Here is a 20,135-nt window from a genome sequence, read left to right as displayed (position 1 = left end):
ATACTGGAATTTATTTCTCTTTTTGTAGTTAGCCATCTTCAAGTTTGGGGAAAGATGTAGGCTATCTTTAACAGGTATTAACCTTGTAAACCTTTGTGTTTCTCTGTGTGCTTACAAAAAAGGGAGCTGAGGTAGAAAAATTGGAAGTCTCCTGTAATGCAAACAACTGTGCAGGGAATACAGATGTGGAAAAAATACAAACTGTGGGCATGAGACCTTTTGAAAGCGGCTCAACTCTTGAAACCTCCACCTCCTGAAAAGAACCCCCTGAGGTTTTTCATTACCTGTTTGCTTGCCCACATCTTTTTCCCCCCCTGCTTCTCCAATAAACCTCTACCTGGGATTATAAACTCAAACCCAGGATAAGGCAGTTCTTGTCACTTCCTTGACACTGCATGCTTTTGTCTTTGTTTCTAATCTAAGTGTCAGTATCTGTATGCTCAGGGAATACAAGCATGTAAGAAATGCATCTTTTCTGCCCCAATACCTCATGTATGTCTATTTGTTAAATTAATCTTGTATAAGTAATGTTAAATTAGACTTTTTGATAGTCTCCAGGTTATACTGAACTCAGTACCTCCCTTCCATGCCTAGCTATCTATGATTGCTCAGCATCTCTTCATGAGTGTGCCTGGCTCTGATGTAGAAGGCAAGAACCTGAGGCTACAGAACTGCCCTAGACCTCTCAGTGCTCCCCTGTGGGAAGGATGGTGAAGCTACTGGGTTCTCTCTCCCGTGGGAAAAGTAAGCCTAGCACTTGCTGCAAACCATCTTCTGAAAAATGTACCTCACTCCTTGTGTGGATATTGTTCCTCCCTTGGAGTGAGGTCCTCATTTCTGGCTCCTAGAAACAGCTGCTACAGAAGATGGAGTTTGTGTACCTAAGTTAGACTTAGGCAGTGGTTTAGGAGGGAGGGATTCAGGATTTTAGCTGGATCTTAAAGCTTATACAACTTTTTAATACCAGCATATGCAATTTAATACCAGCAATACTGCTTTTAACATGAGAAAATAAAATGCATGGCACTTCAGCTGGGCATAGGGAAAATAATTTGGCTTGGAGTGAAGAAAGGGATTCTTTCTTTAGAAGTCAGTGCAGTAAAATCCTGAAGCCATTGTTGTCAAGGGATCTGTTTATATATGTGAGAACAAACTTCACAGAGAACAAACCTATTGATCATCCTGTGGTTTATTTTATGGAGGTTCAAAAAGCAAAGCAGGAATTCTCAGAACTGCAGGGCAAGCAACAGTCACTCTGGGGGAGGCAGACTTGGGCAGTAACACCTGTGCTTTTGCTATTTAAAAGGAGAAGGAGTAGTGCATATCTGTAAGTACCTGGCATAAAAATTCTAGCAGTACTACCTCATAAGAACAGTGGACTACTGCATTATACATTTATACATGTTTCTATCATAACCAGTTTTTATATACAGTATATAACTATTTCTATAAATGTACAGCTCTGCATAAAGACACTTCCTATAACAGGTAGAGTATTAAACATAAATCCAACATGGGCCAGCCATATTATAATATAAATCTTGAAGAAGGCAACATTGTTTAGCATACAGTACTATGTGGTTTTCTGTTTTAAATTCTTACAGTGCCTGTTGGAGTCCCTAAACACACTTGCAAACACAAACCAGATCCATTACATCTCTGTACAGAATTACTTAAATAGACCATCACAGTAGTTTTTCAGATGGTAATATCCCAAATGAGCCTAAATCTTTTTGACATGTAGCAGCATACTTATTAACATGTTCCCCAGAATGATCTGCATCAGAGGAAATGTGCATTTAACATTATCTTCAGTAGATAATTGAAAAGGTTACTGATATTCAGCTGAAGGCACTTATTAAATACACCCCTTTCAAAGTCTCTGGCTCCAGACTGTAAATCACCTGTTTCAGGAAGATGGTAGGTTTCAGCACTCTTCACTTACCAGGTGTTTAAACCAGGTTTTAAATACAATAAATAATTGGTCAGTTCATTGCTGTATGGTGCTGAGACAAAAATCAAAGTCTGTACTGTGGGAAAGTGTTCCTCCTCATACACAAGTTACTGGTGAAAATACTGCTGAGAAGGCAGACCTTGGAAGAACAATGTCCTGAAGGCAAGGGAAAATATCTTCAACCACTGGTACCTTCACTTTTCTCTGACAGTCTTTTAAATCTTGGTGACGTAATTGTTGGGAAACAGACCTTGTTTTCCTCGTAGTCTTCCTGTCCACCAGCCAGAAGGATCTGTAAAAAGGACAGCAAGGTAAGGCATTAAGTAAAAAGGACAGCAAGGTAAGGCGTTAAAGAGTGAGGCTCTGGAAGTGTTTCTGTGTACTTGGTGTGCAACCCTGCAAAGCTGTGCCCACTAAGTGAGAGCCTTTCTGGGAAGGAATGAGGGGACAGCATTTTTGGAATGTTCATCTTTTGGCCACATCATTTTGCCTTGAGGAGGGTGCTTTGGAGACCCACAGCTGGAACTAGTTAATTACATTTTGCTTCTTGTGCTACAGCTGTGATTTAGACTAATTTTCCTCTAGAGCCAGTGACAGAACTACTGTCTCACTAAGTGTACAGCTCCGCAGTACCCAGTGACAGGTCCTTGGTCTGTCTCTGACATACTCTTGAGTGAAGAGGCTGGACTGGGGTGGAGGCTTCTCTGCTCCCTGAGCCAGCATGGTTATTTGCAAGCCTAACGAGGTGAAGTGGGGTGGCTCAGACAGTCCTGTCCCAACTCCTGGTGACAATGGACCTCAAAGGCCCGTGCTTTAGTGCCAGCCCCGTCCGTACCTTCCTTGATGATGTCGATGACGTCGTTGGCGTTGAAGCTGAGCTCGTCCGTGTCCTGCGCGTCGTAGGCGTAGAGCGCCCGGCACTGCGGCACCTGCGGCTTGGGCTTGGGCTGCGGCTTGGGCCTGCCCCCGGCCGGCGGCGGGCGGCTCGAGGTCTGCCTGCGGACACTGCGGACAGCAAGGGCTCGTGGGCTCTGGGGCCTGGCACTCAAACCTCAGTTAGCAAACCCCTCTCTTAATGAATTCATTTTAAAGAATGTCACCGAAAAAGGGAAAACAGGTTTTCTTGAATGTCACAACAATTAAAAATAGCAACATGAGACTCCCTATGAAAGGCACAGAGTTGCCATTTCTTTCCTATGGAAATGGATGATTAAGTACTTCCCAACAGCAGTTCAAGTGCTTAGAAGACATTTAGTGCCCAGGCTGAACTGGAAGCAAATGTGCACATGCGGTTCATGCATATTTTGGTATCTACACAGTTTAGGCTGTGTCTCTCCCCTTGCCCCAATGTCACCAGTGATTCAGCTTTCAGTATCAAAAACAAAGTTCTAGCTCACAGGCTTGCTACTTTACCATTATTGTGACTAAGTTGTAACAGAGACTCGCATCTCTTTTAAGTTCCCTCAGATGCCAGGGCCATCTATGGACTTGTTCTGTTATAGCCAACTCTGAAGCAGCAGGGGAGATGCTGCACAGACTGTCACAGCTGTGACCACTCCAAAGATTAGGAAGGGGAAAGAGGGAAGAAATGCGTTTTGCCAGCTCATCAGCTAATAAAGGCTGGAAGAGAGAACAGGTATTAGACTCAGTATGTCAGTTTGATAATATATGTGCTGAATGACTAAAAATGTAATGATGTGGAGGAGAATGAATTGTGATCATGTCATGTAATGCCATGATAATGTAACACAGCTTTTGCAGGACAGGGTTACAGTTACTTACATGAAGTCCTAGGCTTAACTTTGTCAATAAACCTCTGATTCTAACTTTGTAGCAAACTGCACCAGAAAATAAGATTAGAAGTATGGATTATAACAGCACTTCAGTTCTCAATGTATCTATGAGGGGAGAGATTTTTCTCCTGTTCTTCAGCATCTACTTACTGCCTTTGCTCAGGATAGGAGATGCTGTGAAACCCAGACCTACATATGGAAATTAAGGAATTTGGCACAAGTAATGAAAAACAGCACAGCTTTTGTACAACTATGGTAGAACTACAGTCTCCTAAATGAGATGTTTTGCTGCTGGGGGAAGCCTGCTGATTTTAATCTTGGTCGTGTACTGGATTGTTAGTATCACTGTATCCTTCTTGGCAGCTTTGCCAAAAATAAAACCTAATTCTACTCCTTAAAAATTGTATCTACCTATATATTGCTATGGTTTTGAAATACTAAAGCCACACCTCTTTAGCTCACAGCTTCCTTTTGAAAAGAGACAGGCACAGAAATGTGTCTGAAATCCACTGCTGAATAATTAATGTTGTTTCTTTTCAGTGTATTAATAAAGGAGCTCATAATGCTCAGTAAGACAGCCTTGGGAATGTCACTTCTGTAAGAGTACTTAGGTTTGTTACTGTGGCAGAACACCTGGCCTGTTTGGTTTTGATTTTATCCTATGGCTTATGTGTTTTTGTTGTTAAATGAACTGTAGTCTCAAGACAAAGTAAAGTCCAGTATTAGTAAAAGAGTTTAGGAATAAGCTGATGTGTGACAAGAACATTTCACTGCCAAAAGCCACGGAAGTTATTACAAGATGGAGAAGTGCCTGTTAGCATGTGCTCACGAGTTTGAAAGTGGTAAAATAAGTAGCAGTGGCTACTTCTGATTTCTTTCTTATTTGAAGATTAATCTTAAGAGAAATGCTCTAAATATGCCTGAAACATTTTATGGCTGACACTTGGCACAGCGGGGTAAAATGACTGCATTTAGTACAACTGCAAAGACCTCTGTACGTGCCTAACTCTGCTTGAGGGCTCCATGTTTAGAACTACGAAGCTCTTCCTTGGGAAGCCTTGGGTGCACTTCCAATTCTCAAAATCTATCAATGGTGCACATTTATGTTACTATTTGATAACTGTGAGGTGTGTAATGCTCACTTAAATTGTAACTGCTTCACCTTTATTCCTATGGATCTAAGATGGAGTATCTTTTGGAATCTGATGGAATGGATGATAACCTGCAAAGGCAGGTGATTGATGCACAGAATGTATCAGTCATGAACAGTTTTAGTGTGTACAACTGCAAAAATGGACATCTTTTTATCAGATTCAATATAAAATCTTACCCAGCTGCTCCTTGGTCAGGTACTTTCAAGAAGTCCAAGCTCTGTGGCTGCTGTGAAATCTTGCCTGATCCTCCTGACATTTGCCGTGGTAAAGCTGGTCGTGTCATGTTTGTGTACAGGTTGTTCTGGTTGGCCCATTGATGTCCTGGGGTCTGGGGATGGGCTGCAGACTGGGGGGGATTTATTACTCCATTCTGCTGCTGACCTAGAAGTAAATAGTGAGTGCATGCAGTCTGAACTCCAGCTCAGTAAAGGTAACCCTTGATGGCTTAGCTGTCAGAGAGCCCATCTATCAAGGAACCCAAACATAAAGTCATGTTGAAATGTTGATTTATACCCAGTTTCTGGTCTGCTGACAATCTCTTTTGGGTTCCCAACTTCATGGACTCGTGCTCAGGTTTAAGACTTGTGCCCTGGATGTTCCAAGCAACCACAAGGATTACCTCTCAGCTGAGTTCCAGTTTAGCTGAACACGGTACTACCAACTCCTCTCTAAAACACTGCACAATATTTTATCCAGATAAGGGTTAATCCAAAGCTACTCATAATAATCATAATTAATCATATCCATAACTAATCCATATCCAAATTTCTTTTTCTTCTGAAGTTCAAACTCAGTCTACCACATACTCAAGGAATTTGAGTGTTTTTATTAAGTTGCTATAAATACTTGTCCATTTTAACAAGCATGCAGGTGGGGCTGTTTGGGCTTTTTTGTGGTTTTGTTTTAAAACAATGCCTTGATGTTATTTTGATAGTTGAAAAGGAGTTTGAATTTTCTAGGACTGACATGGGTATATTCCTTTAAATACAAAATTATGCCTCTAACTTGAATTTAAAGCAAACCCACCCATGTCTGAGCTACTTGCAGTATCAGGGCCCAAAGATCCCAAGACTGCATGCTTTACATTCCTAAAACTCTTATGGAACAAAACAGGAGCTATGCTTCTATTAAAAATCAGTTTCCTCACTTATATGGGTGAGCCTCTCCTCTGCCATTGTGATTATGCCTGCTAAACATTATCAGAAAGAACAGCTATGCAGAGAGGAGAATTCATAATCACAGCACCTTTACCGGGAAAAACCCTACTGCCTGTAACAGCTGCTCTTCACTTCTGAGGTTCTGTGGCAGAACATAAGGGTCATAAACTCCTGCATAAACCCCACTTTGCAATCCAAGCCAGGATGGCACATACATTTTGGTGATGTTAGTAAAGCTTTGGGTTATTCTGAACCTGTACAGAACACTGTTCAGCCACTGCACCACTGATTTCAAAACAATATCTGAAAGTAGCAGAACCCAGATAATTGGGACTTTCCAGGAGGAATTTGCTCAAATCATGACATGGCTTTAAACTCCTTGGAAGTCTGGGCATTTTAACTGGAATTCTTTTGTAACACCTGTCTGTAATTTTGTTTTTCCAGCTAGGTGTGGCTACTTTCCAAGAGAGTTTAACATCAAAAAACAACCAAAGCCATGTTACTGTAACCTACAGAGAGGTTTGTAAAAGGAAAGCCTTCTACTCACCTTTTAAATGTGATAGCCCAATGCCTGAGGGTCATCACAGCACTTAATTTCAGCAGTAACAATTCTCCTACATATAAAACTGCTGAAACAGTTTTTGAAAATATAAACCAGAGTGTCCTTGCTTTAACTGATGCTGTACAAATACTCACTTATCTCTGTTTGCTGACAGGTCAGCTCTTACAGTAATTTCCCACTTTACTACTGATCTGGCAGATCACACAGTTGTTAGTTTGACTCATAGAGCTGCGAGGATTTGGAATTGTCTATTTAATTTGGTGACCGAGACTGGTCACACCCCTAACTTCCACCATTAGCATTGTGCTTCTCAATAAACAGCAGCTGACTGAAAGAGGACTCTTTGTTAAAAAGAAAAAAAAGAAAGTACTCTGGGAGTGTAAGTAAAAAAAAAAAAACAAAAAAAAACAACCCAAAAAAAAAACCCCAAACTCTTGGGAAATGTTGGGTCAATGGAATATTGTTCTTCCCTGTGAGTTCACAAGCAAAATTAATCCTATCTGCCCAGGGCAGAAGTGGAACACCCTAATGACATCAGTCCCCTGCAGAAAGAGCCATGCTGGTCAGTGGCACAGCTGCTGTGTCCCAGCACTCGGGCTCACAGGAGCTGTAACATGTCTGACAGGGCAGGACAATGAGACACAAACTGCATTCTGTGCTGTGCTGGCCCTGAACGCAGTTTCACTGCAAAGCATTGTCTGTGGCTCGATAAGCACAGAGCCTGTACCCTTCACAGTGGAGAAGGCTACAAGGTCAGGTTTAGATTCAGTGGCTTATACCAAATGTCTTAACAAGTCAACATCCACGTCAAGCAGGACAGCTCTGGGGGAATATCCAGCAAGACGCTTCATAAAATGCCTACAAAGAGATGCTTTCCAGGCAGCGTCTTTTAAAGAGAAATTTAAACTGTTACCATAATTTTTTTTTAATGGGTAAAAATTGCCAGATGACAGGAGAAAACCAAGAGCCTTAATGTGGAATTCTGTTTAGCCCAAGCTAAGGGGACTTACCTGGAGGAGGTGGTGCAGCTCTCATAGGATAAGTCTGATTTTGAGACCTACTGGAATATCCTCTGCCTTGGGTAAGGTTCCGTCTAGTAGGACCTAGAAGAAACCAGCAACATTCTGTTACCCCTTCACAATAACATTAATTAAGTAAGTCCTGCTGGCTGTCAGACCCCCTCTTCTGGGACCAGAAAGAGCTGATCTTCAGGAATAAGGAATCTGACTCCTTCAGGGTTGGCCAGGCTGTTACAAAGCATTAGGTGCAAAAAGGATGACTTTGGGATGGTCTCCCTTTAGTGATCCAGTTCAGCTTCAGGATATAAAGCAAAGCCTTCTTGCAACTACAGTAAACAAGGTCCAGAACACTGACAGCTGTAGAGCAGCAAGGAATTCTGCTGTAATCCCTAGGATCATTGTGTATTACAAAGAAATTAATAAAGAACACAATGAGGCTAGAGCCAAGCATGGATAGAGAAAGTCAACCATTTTCTGATTTTATAAACCCCTAATTTGTAGAGGAAATTCACACTTACGGGAATTCTTCGGTAGCCCTGGTCCAATGCTGATCTGCAGCACTTTATTACTTGGTTTGAGAATGGCTACATCTCCTTGGCCTTGTATAAATTGCACCTGTCGAGAACCAGCACTGCTCCAGGGCCCCCAGCTCTCCTTCTTCAGCTTCACTTCAAGTCTGACAGAAGCATGTGAACACACAAATGAAAAAAACCAGAACTGCTACATCAAATCAAGGCAGTATTGCTTGGCAGCAGATAACTTAGAAATACAAAATTAAAAGCTTAGACTGAGAATCTGCATTCTATGAATGACTCAGCTGACATAACCACCTAATGAAATCTTTTTTCCATGCTTTTTTTTTTTTTTTATAATGTTCTTCTTAATTGATGTTTTAAGTTTCCTGGTACAGTTTCTCAAAGGAAATTGAAGATGCCCTGGAGAGGACAGTGAGCTTTGAACAAAAACGCGCAAAGGTCCAAGTAGGAGATGCATCAGCCCTGGGCCAGCAGTGCCTCTGCTGGCGCTGCTCGAGTGCTGTTTGTGACCATTCCCTGCACACAGCCAGAGGAACACACCCACTGCCCTGTGTGCTCTGGGGCAGGGCCTGAGCTGTGCTGCAAGGGAACAGTTCTGCAGACACACACCTCAGCCCCTTCCATTTACTTTCTTTCCCATAAAGGCACACACACACACATTCTTTCCAGCGTTTCCACACTATCCATCTGCTCTGAACTGTACTCAGGGTATTGGGCAAGACCCCAGAAATGCAATACATGACACTTACTCCTGGTACTGGCTTTGCATTCTCAGTGTACAGGAGTGGTGTATGCTAGAGTTATGTTCCTCACTTCAACTCTCCTTCCACACCCTTTGCAAACAAAATTAGTTGCTTTTCATAATTCCTCCACCTTTTTGAAGGCAATAAAATAAACATACAAATCCAAGGCCTGCTGTTGCTGATCTCCTTAATGGGTGGAAGTAGTAACAAAAGCACATGTTTGCTGGGACTGTTTCCAGGATGTCCTCACAGCCAAACTGCACATCAGACATGCTCTAGGTTTCATCGTCTCTAAACAATGTTCCCAATATCATTTACTTAAGTGAGGCCTCCTTAGAATTATTCTTTCACCCTGCAGTCCCCAGGACCCACAACAAACTTCAGCATTTCAAACTGCTACATTATATGCCCAGAATTCTTTCCAACTCTTCATTGAGATGTCTGCTCCCTGCTCCTGCCAGGAGCCAGCAGCAGCTGTGCAGTGGCTGTGCAGAGGCCCTGCCCTGCTGCCATGGTCAGGAGAACAAAGGCAGCTCTCCGTGCACACACACAGTGGGAAGTGTCAAGTGGCCCTGGTAAATCCTAACCTGTTACTCTGACCAGGCAAGCACAAAGTCTGGTATCCTTGCACATACAGGGTTTTACACTGTGCTACCTCTTAGTATTGTAAATAAAGTACAACTTGCACTCACTCATTTGCCTTGGCAGCAAGAACAAAACGTTTATCCCTAAAAGCCCATTAAAAAAGCCATCACTCACGTATTGCTAAATTTCAGAGGTAGTTTTCGTTGTGTTTTCTCTTCATATCGTTTCGATAAGAGGCTTAAAAACTCTGTTTTGAAGACTGATTCGAGCAAACTGTCGTATTCCTGTTCATGTAGAATGAAAATGTCATCCTGCATGGTGCTGCAAGGAAATCAGAGCATACAGCATCCTGTTTAAAATGTCATCAGCAAATACAGCCAGCATTATAATGACATTTGCAGACTACTCATGGTTAATTTTTAAAAACATAACGAAGTCCAAGCAACATTAATTACAGAGCCTTGCTTTCTGAGAACAGGTTTGATTTTTTTCAGGAGTCGATAATGGAATGGCTGAAAAAATCTCTTTTGAGAGACAGGAATACTACTTAGTCATCTTACAGTAATTACTGTTAGCAAAAAACCATGTCCTATTAAAATTACAGTTATAATTCTTCTCTTTGATAATGGCAGATTCTTTGACTAGAGATAAATTGGAAATTTGAAGGTTACTGAAGCAAGTCTGAAACCCAAAGCAAGCAAATTCAAAAAGAAAGCTTTCAATTCCCACTTCATCAATCAACTTCTTTTCCCTGTCCTACACAAATTGCTCTGTTAATGGAGAAAATATATTCCAGGTACTGACCTTAAAGAAACAGAAAGAATTCTCTCCACTTCCATCCTTCTCTTCAAGACCTCCTTCACCTGGCCCTTCTCTGGGCCCTGCTTTATCTTTTCCCGCCCGATCAGGTAAATGCACTTGGGAGTGAGGACGAGGTCTCGCTTCACGCTCTGAAACACAACATTGAAAATACACAGCTGTGTCCTGCGTGCTGTGGCCCTGAGCTGGGCAGCTCCTGGGACCAGATGGTGAAGACAATGCTGACTCACAGCAGAACTCGTTTTTAGGGGATCTTGCTGTTCCACCCACCTTAAACCTTCTGTCATATTTAGTTACAGTGTCTGCAAAATCGATCTTCTCCCGCTTGCCCACAAACTGGCGCAGCTCGGGGTGCTCCTCCATGCCTATGTAATCCCCCACAAAATTCCTGTTAATGCTGTTCCGTCTTCTCTCCTTCTTGTTCAGCAACAGATCTGATGCTTAAATACAAAACATAAACACTGATTAATAGCATCTACCAAATTTCCTAAACTCATGCTCTCAAAGAGCCAACTGTTTCACACAGAATTTCTTGGGAAGTGAGAACCATATTGTTTCTACTATGGAAAAACAATGAAGCACTGCTACTAATTCTTTAGATAAGAATACATGTGATCATTAAATCCATTCCTAATGGAATACACTGATGGCAAGCTCAGTAGTTCTGGTTAATTAGGAGCACTTCAGGAACTAAGACATTTCTCATTGTAATTAAAGATTAACCCTTCCAAACCCAGTATGTTCATTCACACAGCCCAGGTCACACACAACTAAGTCCCAGGGGAGTCCGTGGATTGATCTTACCACCTACAGATTATTCAGATCCTGTGTGACTGCGGGAAGTTTGCTTTTTTTGACTCCCCTGCAGCATCTCTGCTGTCTGTCCTACTCAGTCTGGCTTTGATTTCAGAGCAAAACACTGGGCAGTCCAAGCATGCAGAGCTGTCAGCCTCATCTGTGGTACTGCAGGGGTCCAACAAAGTGCTGTCATTCCGAGACAGTTACCTGCAATGCAACTTTTGCCTAGAGAGAGGGATTTCCTTCCCCTTTGTGTCCCTCCTTCTGTTCCTGGCACCATGTGTGTGTGCAGTCCCTGCCATCAGAAGTTCTGACCTACCTTCTTCTCTCATCTGCACGTATTTTTTCCTGGCCGCGTACTTCCTCCAGGCCTTCTGGATGGCCCTGGCATACCCATCATACTTCCTCTCTCTCATCTCTTCTAACAGAAACAGCTGTGCAAAGAGACAGTGGGGTGGGACAAACATTTTACATGCAAAGTTCAAGAAAAAGCTGTATTTTCCTTTCAACAACTCTCCAGTGCATTTCACTCTAGATTCAAGCTGGTTCCTCTTCCACAACTGTGGGATCTGAGATTGGAATGTTTAGGTAGCCTTTCTGGAAGAAACCTCTGGTGCTTGAGTGGCTGTGGCTCTTACCACGCTACCCATTAAGTTCCATACCCCATGATGAAGGAAGAGGAATATGGGCTCTCCCTGAAATATTCTATTGGTGCAATGCAAGGTTCTCCACTGGCCAGTTCTTCAGCCTCCATCCACACATTCTCCAAAACTCCTACTTCTCTTGTCAGAATGTTACCGTCTGTGGGGATCTGTGCAATGTGAAACATAACTGGTCACCAGCAACTTTCTTCCCTGCCTGAATTTCATACCCTCGTGTCCACTGGCTCCATTCTTTCTCACCACTGAAGGTCGGCAGCTGGCTGCAGGACTTTTAACTATGACCTTATAATTCACAAGTATGACACAGTAAGATTTTTGGGTCTAGAATGTCAGAAATCAAGAGAAAATACTGTTTTATTAAAACAGGAATGGAAGGTGGATCCCCTTTTTTGATAATTTTCCAGGTCCTATTAAAATACATGTAAATTTAATGCATTTAGAACAACTTCATTATTATTGTAGGATACAGTATATTCCCTACAGCCTTTTACATGCTTCAGTGAAATGGACTTTTTGTCTTATCAGGAGCATAAGCTTTTGGCTAAATTGCAACATTCAATCAATCCACTGACACTGACTGTTGCTTATTATTTCCCTGCATTGTGCATTAAATATTCACAAGAGTTTTCTTCTAGCTTTCAAGAGATAAAACTGGTAAAAACAGGTATATGGAGAAGCAAACCTGGGCTTTAGGATTTTTTTTTTTACTTTGCTGCTCTAAACCATGCAAATCTAGAAAAACACTGTTGTTCATATTGATCTGAAAAAGGAAACTCAATCTGGTGCAAACTAGTTCCACAGAACCTCACTTGCTCCTGTACAGAGTTATTTATTCAGGTGTGTGATGGAAATGTAAATAATGAAGCCTTTCTACCACCCATAAAACCTTATTTCACAGTTGGCAATTCTCCAGCTACAGCAAACTTATTTTAAAAAAATTTAAAATCCCTTCCTGAACACAAGCACTGGCTGGGGTTTCAGCACAGGCATGAGAGCTCCTGATGCAAAAACATCCTCAGCTGCAGCAGACCAAGCCCTCATGCAATTCAGGTTACAGTGACAATATTGATGCTGTCTCTCATGAACACTCACCATTTATTTCTTTAACAATAATGTTAATTGCAAAATAATCTATCATCTGCAGCTGAAGGTCACCATTAAGGAAGTTCACTGAGCTAAGATACAGTTCTTACCCTATAGAAATAAAAATACTGCATAAACCCTTTCCTAAAATAAGTATTATAAAGCCTCACCTTACACTCTTAAGCAAATCAAGTATTTTTCATCTTTAATGACAACAGGTGCTCTTTTTGGTGGAAGAAAGAAAAAATTTCATTTACCATCTGAAAGATTATTTTTCTCAGAAGCTATACAATCCTAGCCAATACTTTAGTAATATAAGATGAGAAATGATTGTCTTTCTTAATAAAAGATAAATCACTCTTTAAAATATTCAGTTTGTAAAAATATTTTCAATATAAAATAAAAAAGCCCAGACTCATTTTGGTGTTTATTTAAAAAGATATTTCATGGCATTAAAAAAAATTAAAGAAAACATATATAGTAATTAAAAGCATTAATTTAAATTAAAATTTAAACACAACCCAAAAAAAATTTCCAGTCAACTTGATGTTGTCCTAACATGCAGAATTGCCCCTCAGTAAAACTCACAGATACACCATTACATGACATATCCATGCAAGCTGGACTTAGCATCACAAAAATGCATCAGGATGGGAAGATGCTTCCACTGGGCAACAATGTCATCCTCTCAAAAGAGCCAGTAGCACATCATGGTGGGTTACAGATCAGTAACTGACTGAAGGGGAACTGGATCCATCAGTCCCATGGCAGCACTTGCCACATGGCTACTAAACAGAAGACAGACACCAGGAAATCACACCAACTTTGTGAGGCAAAACTCCCAATAATCTCCAGAAAGAAATCACAGCTGTGCTCCAGAGGAAGCAGGTACAGCTCACACTCCCTCAGAACTGGCTGACTGTTGTTGCCATGACCAAGTAGGATCAATCCCATAATAGTTTCCTGCTCTGCCAATATGCCACCTGAAGTACTGTAATAATCAACATCTCAAGCACTCCATGCTGTGGTGTATAAACATGTCTCTCAGATGTAGGCAGCAATGTAAATCCCATTATTCCTGAACGGTATCTTACCCTTTTTATGGTAGAAACAACAAAATTTCTATTATGACTTGGAAAAACATTCTTTTTTTTGCCTTTAACAAATACTTTCCTATGTGATTGGACGCAGCAGTTCCACTGGCTGAATTACTGTTGTTCTACAGAGAAAAATATATGCTCCTGGAACAGCAAATGACAGCTATAGAAGTGTTCAGCTTTTTTTTTTAGCATGTAGCTTCAGATAAAGCACCAAGAAATCAATGCTCAACTGCAAGAAGTGCTACACAAACTAAGGCCCATTGCTTCTCATGCATCAGGAATACATGAGGGTGAGTAGAGCACAGATTTTCCTTAACAAGTTTCCTGAATAGCAAAGTAAGAAAACTTTTTTCCAACAGATTTTGCACAACTTAGTAGCCACAGGATAAAACTAGCCTTGTGATGCCTCCCTAATACTCTCTTTGGGATTTCAAGTTGCAGTCATTCTGGAACACTGATTTACTCTGTGCTGTGTAACATACCCTTACCATCCCTTGGGATTATTCTACCTTCATCAGTAGTTCTTATGAGAAGAGGATCAGTGTTCTTGATACCAAAGACTCTTCGTAACTTATTTTTCTTCTTCTTGATGCATTTAATTCTCTTTATATTAAGTGCCAAAACCCTGCAGTGAGCTTATTCAGTGTGCCCTTTACACAGCCTCTGTGACAGACGTGCTCAGCTTGTCTCAGATTTTTACACTTCCCACACCTCAGCAGGTATCCTGCTCAACTTGAGCAGGCAGGACTTTAATTTCAGCAAACAGTTGCATATTTAAAGAATTGTGTTCTGGCACACTTACAGACTCTGGAGCTTTGATGAAGACTTTGGACTTCCCGAGCTGGTACTGGTCAGGATCCATGTTGACTGACTGAAGCAGGTGGAGGACTCCTTGTTTCTCTTCTCCTTTCCACGAGGGCCAGGTTGCCTTGGTCAGAATGGCATACCTTAAACCACCAACGAGAAGAGATTAAAACCTGGTGTCAAACAGCAGCTGAACACCACTGACTCTTAGCCAGAACTACCCTGGGGGAGGTTGACAATGGCAGCAGGACTCAGAGCTTGGTGTGTGCAAAAATACACAGTATAAAGATGTTTCTTGTTTAGTGAGACCAAACACCTGAGAAGGACAACAGTGCCCTGGAGTCTCCCACTTCCAGATGCTAAGTTGCTGTCAGGTAACTACAGCAGTTCATTGCAGAATGTTCTGCTGGAATCTGCTTAAGTCCAGGGTGAGGTTATTCACCAACAATGACCTATGGTCCAGATTTGAGGAGCTACATGCTTGGTACTCTAAACTGGTTCCCAAGCACACGTCCAATTTCTCACTCAAGCCTTCTCACTCTGTCTTATTCTTACAAATTTCTTTTCTGTTCCTGAGCAAGTGACCAGCTTGTGCTCCTAACCTACCTGCTCAACAGCTGGGCTGCATTTAGCAAGGAGCCAGTGCTGGCTCTATCCCAGGAAGCCTCTGGCTTGGCCTCTGGTGCAAGAAGGAAGCAACAGTGATGTTGGTGCTTGAGGGCACTCTGGGAACTGACCCCACAGAGGGCCTGGAAGGAGCAGGGAAGTGCTCTAACTTGTCTTAGACAGAAAAAAGCATGAAGCCTTCCCTCTCATGGTGTCCTCTGTAAGCCTTGAGAATGAAGCAATGCCAGGCTGCAGTCCCTTTTAAACTGCCCACTTCTCCAGGCTTCACTTGGGCTTTTGGAACTGCCAGGCTGGAGTTACAAAGCTGCCTTGTTCCACTGCCCACCAAAGGAGCACTGCTGGGCTTTAGCTGCCCCAGCATGTCTGTGGGTAAGTAACTTCTCTGGCAGCAGCTGTTTACGCTCCTTTGAGCCTAACAAGACTATTGAGACAAATTTCTCTCCAAAATCTTATATTCTATACTCTTGACAACTTCCTTTTAATGCCTTAGGCATACTTAAGTCATGTAAACTAAATCATGCTTATTAGTAAAACTATTCAATAAATGAAAAAAGTATGGAGGTCGGTTTGTTGTAATTCCCAAGTTCTTAAGATGGCAGCTCCTAATAAAATGTTCTCAAAAATCAGACAAGGAATTGCTGGAAAATATATTAAAGGAATGTTGATTACCTGTTATCATCATATCTAAAATGTTATCCAGTCAAGAAGCAAGAACAGTATCATGCAATTTAAGTAACAATACCACACAAACAGAAATAGCAAACAGTTAAAAAGAAATGTTTCACAAAACCCAAACACCTCTGAATAGAAGGTGCATGAAAAGAGTGTAACTTCTGAATAATTCAGTAGGATTCAAATCACTGATGTTCTCATGTTCAAATCTCTCAGTTAACAAATGCTCAGGTACTCTGCTAGACAGTGTAATGAAGCAGCTCTTACACCACCTTAAATATGGCAGTGTATTAATTATACACAATCAGTGTTTAGACAATGTGTGCACTTATATATTTATGTGATTTTTCAGTATTATGGGTTAAATAGATGCAAGCCAGTAAGGAGTTGTAACCACTGAGTAACTCCCAGCTCATTTATTTACCAGCCTCTTTTGCAGGCTCATCATGTACTGCCAACAGTGCAGCTGTGTAGGTGGGTCTGACCAATTCTGAAGGTAAAGGAGCTGAGGTGAATAAAGGTGTTTGAAACTGCTACCTTCCACACAAAAGACTGTGACATTACATTTCAGCATGCTACAAATCCTCTCCTACATCTCCTCAGCTGTAAAGGAGGGCATAGGGAAAAATGTGATTCAAGACCTTTTCATATATGTAGAGCCCTTGGGTACAAAGTAAGAACAGATGTAAAATTCTCCTTTTTCATCAAATTAACTTCATACACTTTACTGGTGTGACAAGTCTAGAGGGCAGAACAAACAGCTAATTCTATAACATGCACTATTGAAGCATTTCACAGGTTGATATCGTGACAACTTTGTTCACTGTTGTTTAGCAGTGGCACTTCAGTGTCCTCGTGCATGCTTCCCATAACACCAGTCATGTCACTACCCACGAATCCAGGTTTGTTAAGCTTGTGTAATTTGATCTTGCAGATGATTTCAGCACAAGTACTAAATGTGTTCTTAACATGCTGCTGGAACAATTTCAAATCATGACTGCCCCCAGATAGGTGTTACAAACTTCCAGTAAGCAGTTAGGTCTGATGGCTGAACAGGGAGTTCAGCTCAGCTTTCAGATTGGTTATGCTTGGGAACACACAGGCCTTTTCAGTGACTGTGGCTTTTTGCATGCAAATGTAAATTTTGTACATAAAAGTCTATTCAGCCCAGCAATCTCCACTTGCATGGAGCTGCCAAGGAACACCCAATGATAACAAGTGTACAAGCATGCACTTCCTGTCCATCCCATGCCTCAGCCCGATTTTACTCACACTGACTCTGGGGGTCAGAACAGAGCTTGTTCTGGATGCTAGGAACTGTGAATGGAAAGGGTGCAGGAAGAGTTTTACTCATAACAAAATGTTAAATTTAACAGAGCTAATTAACGTGAAACAAAAGGATGAATTCCATAAGAGGAGTTTCAGTTGCCTGTGGATCCAGAAGTACCACGTACCTTCCTCTGTGCAGAATTCTCAGAGCCTGCCCAGCCCTCACAGTCTGTGTTCAGGCTAGATTTAACACACAGTATAAATCTGTTATTTGTCTCAGCAACAGTCTGTGTTACATAACATAGCCTGTAGCATGTTCATGTTTATACATCTAGGCTTGAAAGTCATAAAGAAAAAGGGATTTTAAACTGTTCCATGAAAATGAAGTCCATACCTGCAGAGATTTTAGGTCTGGCTGTTACTACAGTATTAGAATATTCTTGGTATTATCATGAAGGATTGCTAATGGCTTTGGCCTGTGCTGTCTGATTAACTATACTCCACTCCTTGCAAAAACTTATTGGGTTTTTGTTTGACACTCTCAAATTCAATGCAACGACTTCCAACAAAAGCTGATTTATTACATAAAGCCTGTTTGGGCACTTATTAGCTGCATGTCTTCAGTTTCTGAAGAACAGAAGCTGAATGTTGTATAAATCTTGAAACTGCTCCTATTTAAGAGGATTTCATTAGCTAGTGGAGGTAGTTAATCATGGTAACAGCTGGTCCTAAGACACTGAGAACAGGACTGATCTTCCAGAGCTCTGACTTGCTTTCATTCACTCCATGAGCAGCTGCAGAGGTTTGAGCTGTGCCCATTCACAGCTGTCAGAACATCAGTGGAAGGATAACAAGCTGTGTAAGCTGAGGTTACTCTTTACACTGCAATGGCTGAATGGCAGGTGTGGACTTCTTTACCTGTCTTCTGTCTGCTGTGGAGGGAGTTGGCTGAGCTGGAGTAGTAACATTTTAGACAAGGGCTTGCAGCTGGATACTCAGATTTCAGGCACTGCATCTGTTCCTTGAACTCTTTGTAACTTTGAGGAACCCTCTCACAGCACTACAAATACTGAGGCCTTAGGCAAGTTTACAGGAAAGATGAAGTACTTTCAATAACACAAAGCCAGGCTTTAAAGCACTTTGAAATCTCTGTGTAATGGAGATCACTGGGCAAGGCACATGTGGAGAAATGGCTAAGTGGGAAATGGGAAGATTTCAAAACTGGCAACCTCTTGGTTCTCTCCTCATCATGTAAACAACCCTGCTGTTGTTTATGCAATTCTTCTAAACAGTGCTACCTACCTCTGCAGAAACTTCTTGAAAACCCGTCTGTAGGCGTAGCCAGCTCTTCTGACTCGAATATTTTCTTTCAGACCCAAGTATTCCACTTGATGTTTTACCCTGGGGACAAAAACAATGCAAGGCTTAAAATCCATTTAATTTCATCATACTTGTGGACTGAGACATTCTTAAACATCTGAATCATGTTTAACTATTGGTTGCTAAAATTCATGCACAGGTAAATTAATCTAACTTTGCACATTACGCTGCACACTGCATGGTAGGAAAGATATTCCAGGCAGGTAGACTACAGCACTGAAATAGATATAGCAAGTTAACCTTAGCATTTTTTTTTTCCTAGTTTAACTTCCCATCTCCAAAATAATTTGTGTATAAATTTCTTAGGTAATAATAAAATCCATAAAAGGCCAAGTAACTATTACCAATACAATTACACAGCTGGTATCTAAGGTATTGGGAAATTGTTTTGTGTTCTCTTACTGAAGGTTTTTCCTGTGCTTTACATAGCTCAAACAGCAACACATTTCTTCCTTGTTGTTATGGAGAAAAGACCAAATCTGATGGCTGGAAAAAGCCCCTGATGCCAAACCTTCACTACATAAAGAATCAGAAGGAAGAAAGCCAGGTCAGCATACTGATGAAAACTAGAATTCCTCCTCATTTTACCATGCTGCAAAGGAAGCATTGGAAGAGAGGCACAAGACTGGCTGAAGCCAGTAACAGATGACTCATCCATGGCACATTTTGAATTACAAACAAAAGCTGTGCTGGTACCAGTCCCACAGAAAGTGTTAATGGCTGTGGAGAAACTGCTGCACATGGGAATAGCATCATTATTATCCCAACACCAGCAGAGCTGCCTCACACCAAGACTTTCAGCCAGGTTCTAATCAGGGGAACAAGTATGTGCCCATGAAATGCTAAGCAGAAAAACAGCAAAACAAAAAAGCTTTGGCACTTTTTCCTCCTTTTAGACCCGTAACACATTTAGGATTTTATGTTTCTTCTTACATATCCTGCTAGTGTACTACTTAATGTTTGGGAATTTGATTTGAAGAATTTCAATTGCTGATTTCCTTTGCATTTCCTTATTTTTCTCATCTAAGTAATATGCTGAAAGAAGCAATGTCAGTTTTTCACTCTGATGCTGTTCTTCTACAGAGAAAAGTATAAAAGCTTTAGCTTTCAGTCTGAACTATAACAGTTTTAAAGATTTTAGTCCTGCAAATTTAATAAACAGTATATAAAAGAGCATCTGTTTACATACAATTTTTAAAAAGTGAGGCTGTAATAAGCCATTTAATTTTGTTTTTCTTACTATTTCTCTGATTTTACAGAAGATTTTTCAAATCCTGAAACACTCTCAGTTAATTCAATGTTATTTCTCTAGCTATTTTGAAAAGTTAAATTTGAATATAAAATGTACTGCCCTTTTTTTTTTTTTGAGGTATTTTTCTCAAATGACTAATAGTATGAAGGGAAAAATCTTTTGAAAT

The 20,135-nt window shown here is 41.1% G+C and overlaps 1 protein-coding gene across 1 annotated transcript in view; it reads right to left on the bottom strand.

The window, feature by feature from the left end:
* Positions 1-1,171: 1,171 nt before the first annotated feature.
* The window catches only part of MYO1E (myosin IE), a 76,791-nt gene continuing 57,827 nt past the window's right edge, over positions 1,172-20,135 (bottom strand). The window contains 11 exon segments of the mRNA XM_053954599.1: positions 1,172-2,246; positions 2,790-2,959; positions 5,078-5,282; positions 7,631-7,723; positions 8,158-8,315; positions 9,678-9,824; positions 10,308-10,453; positions 10,593-10,762; positions 11,440-11,554; positions 14,768-14,912; positions 18,640-18,738. Coding sequence (XP_053810574.1) covers positions 2,170-2,246; positions 2,790-2,959; positions 5,078-5,282; positions 7,631-7,723; positions 8,158-8,315; positions 9,678-9,824; positions 10,308-10,453; positions 10,593-10,762; positions 11,440-11,554; positions 14,768-14,912; positions 18,640-18,738 — 1,525 coding nt within the window. The 3' untranslated portion in view covers positions 1,172-2,169.

The sequence above is a fragment of the Vidua chalybeata genome, chromosome 13 (assembly GCF_026979565.1).
Source record: "Vidua chalybeata isolate OUT-0048 chromosome 13, bVidCha1 merged haplotype, whole genome shotgun sequence".
In the NCBI taxonomy this organism is placed as follows: domain Eukaryota; kingdom Metazoa; phylum Chordata; class Aves; order Passeriformes; family Viduidae; genus Vidua; species Vidua chalybeata.
Note: the sequence above shows the minus strand (reverse complement) of the source record. Positions and strands in the feature narration are given on the sequence as shown.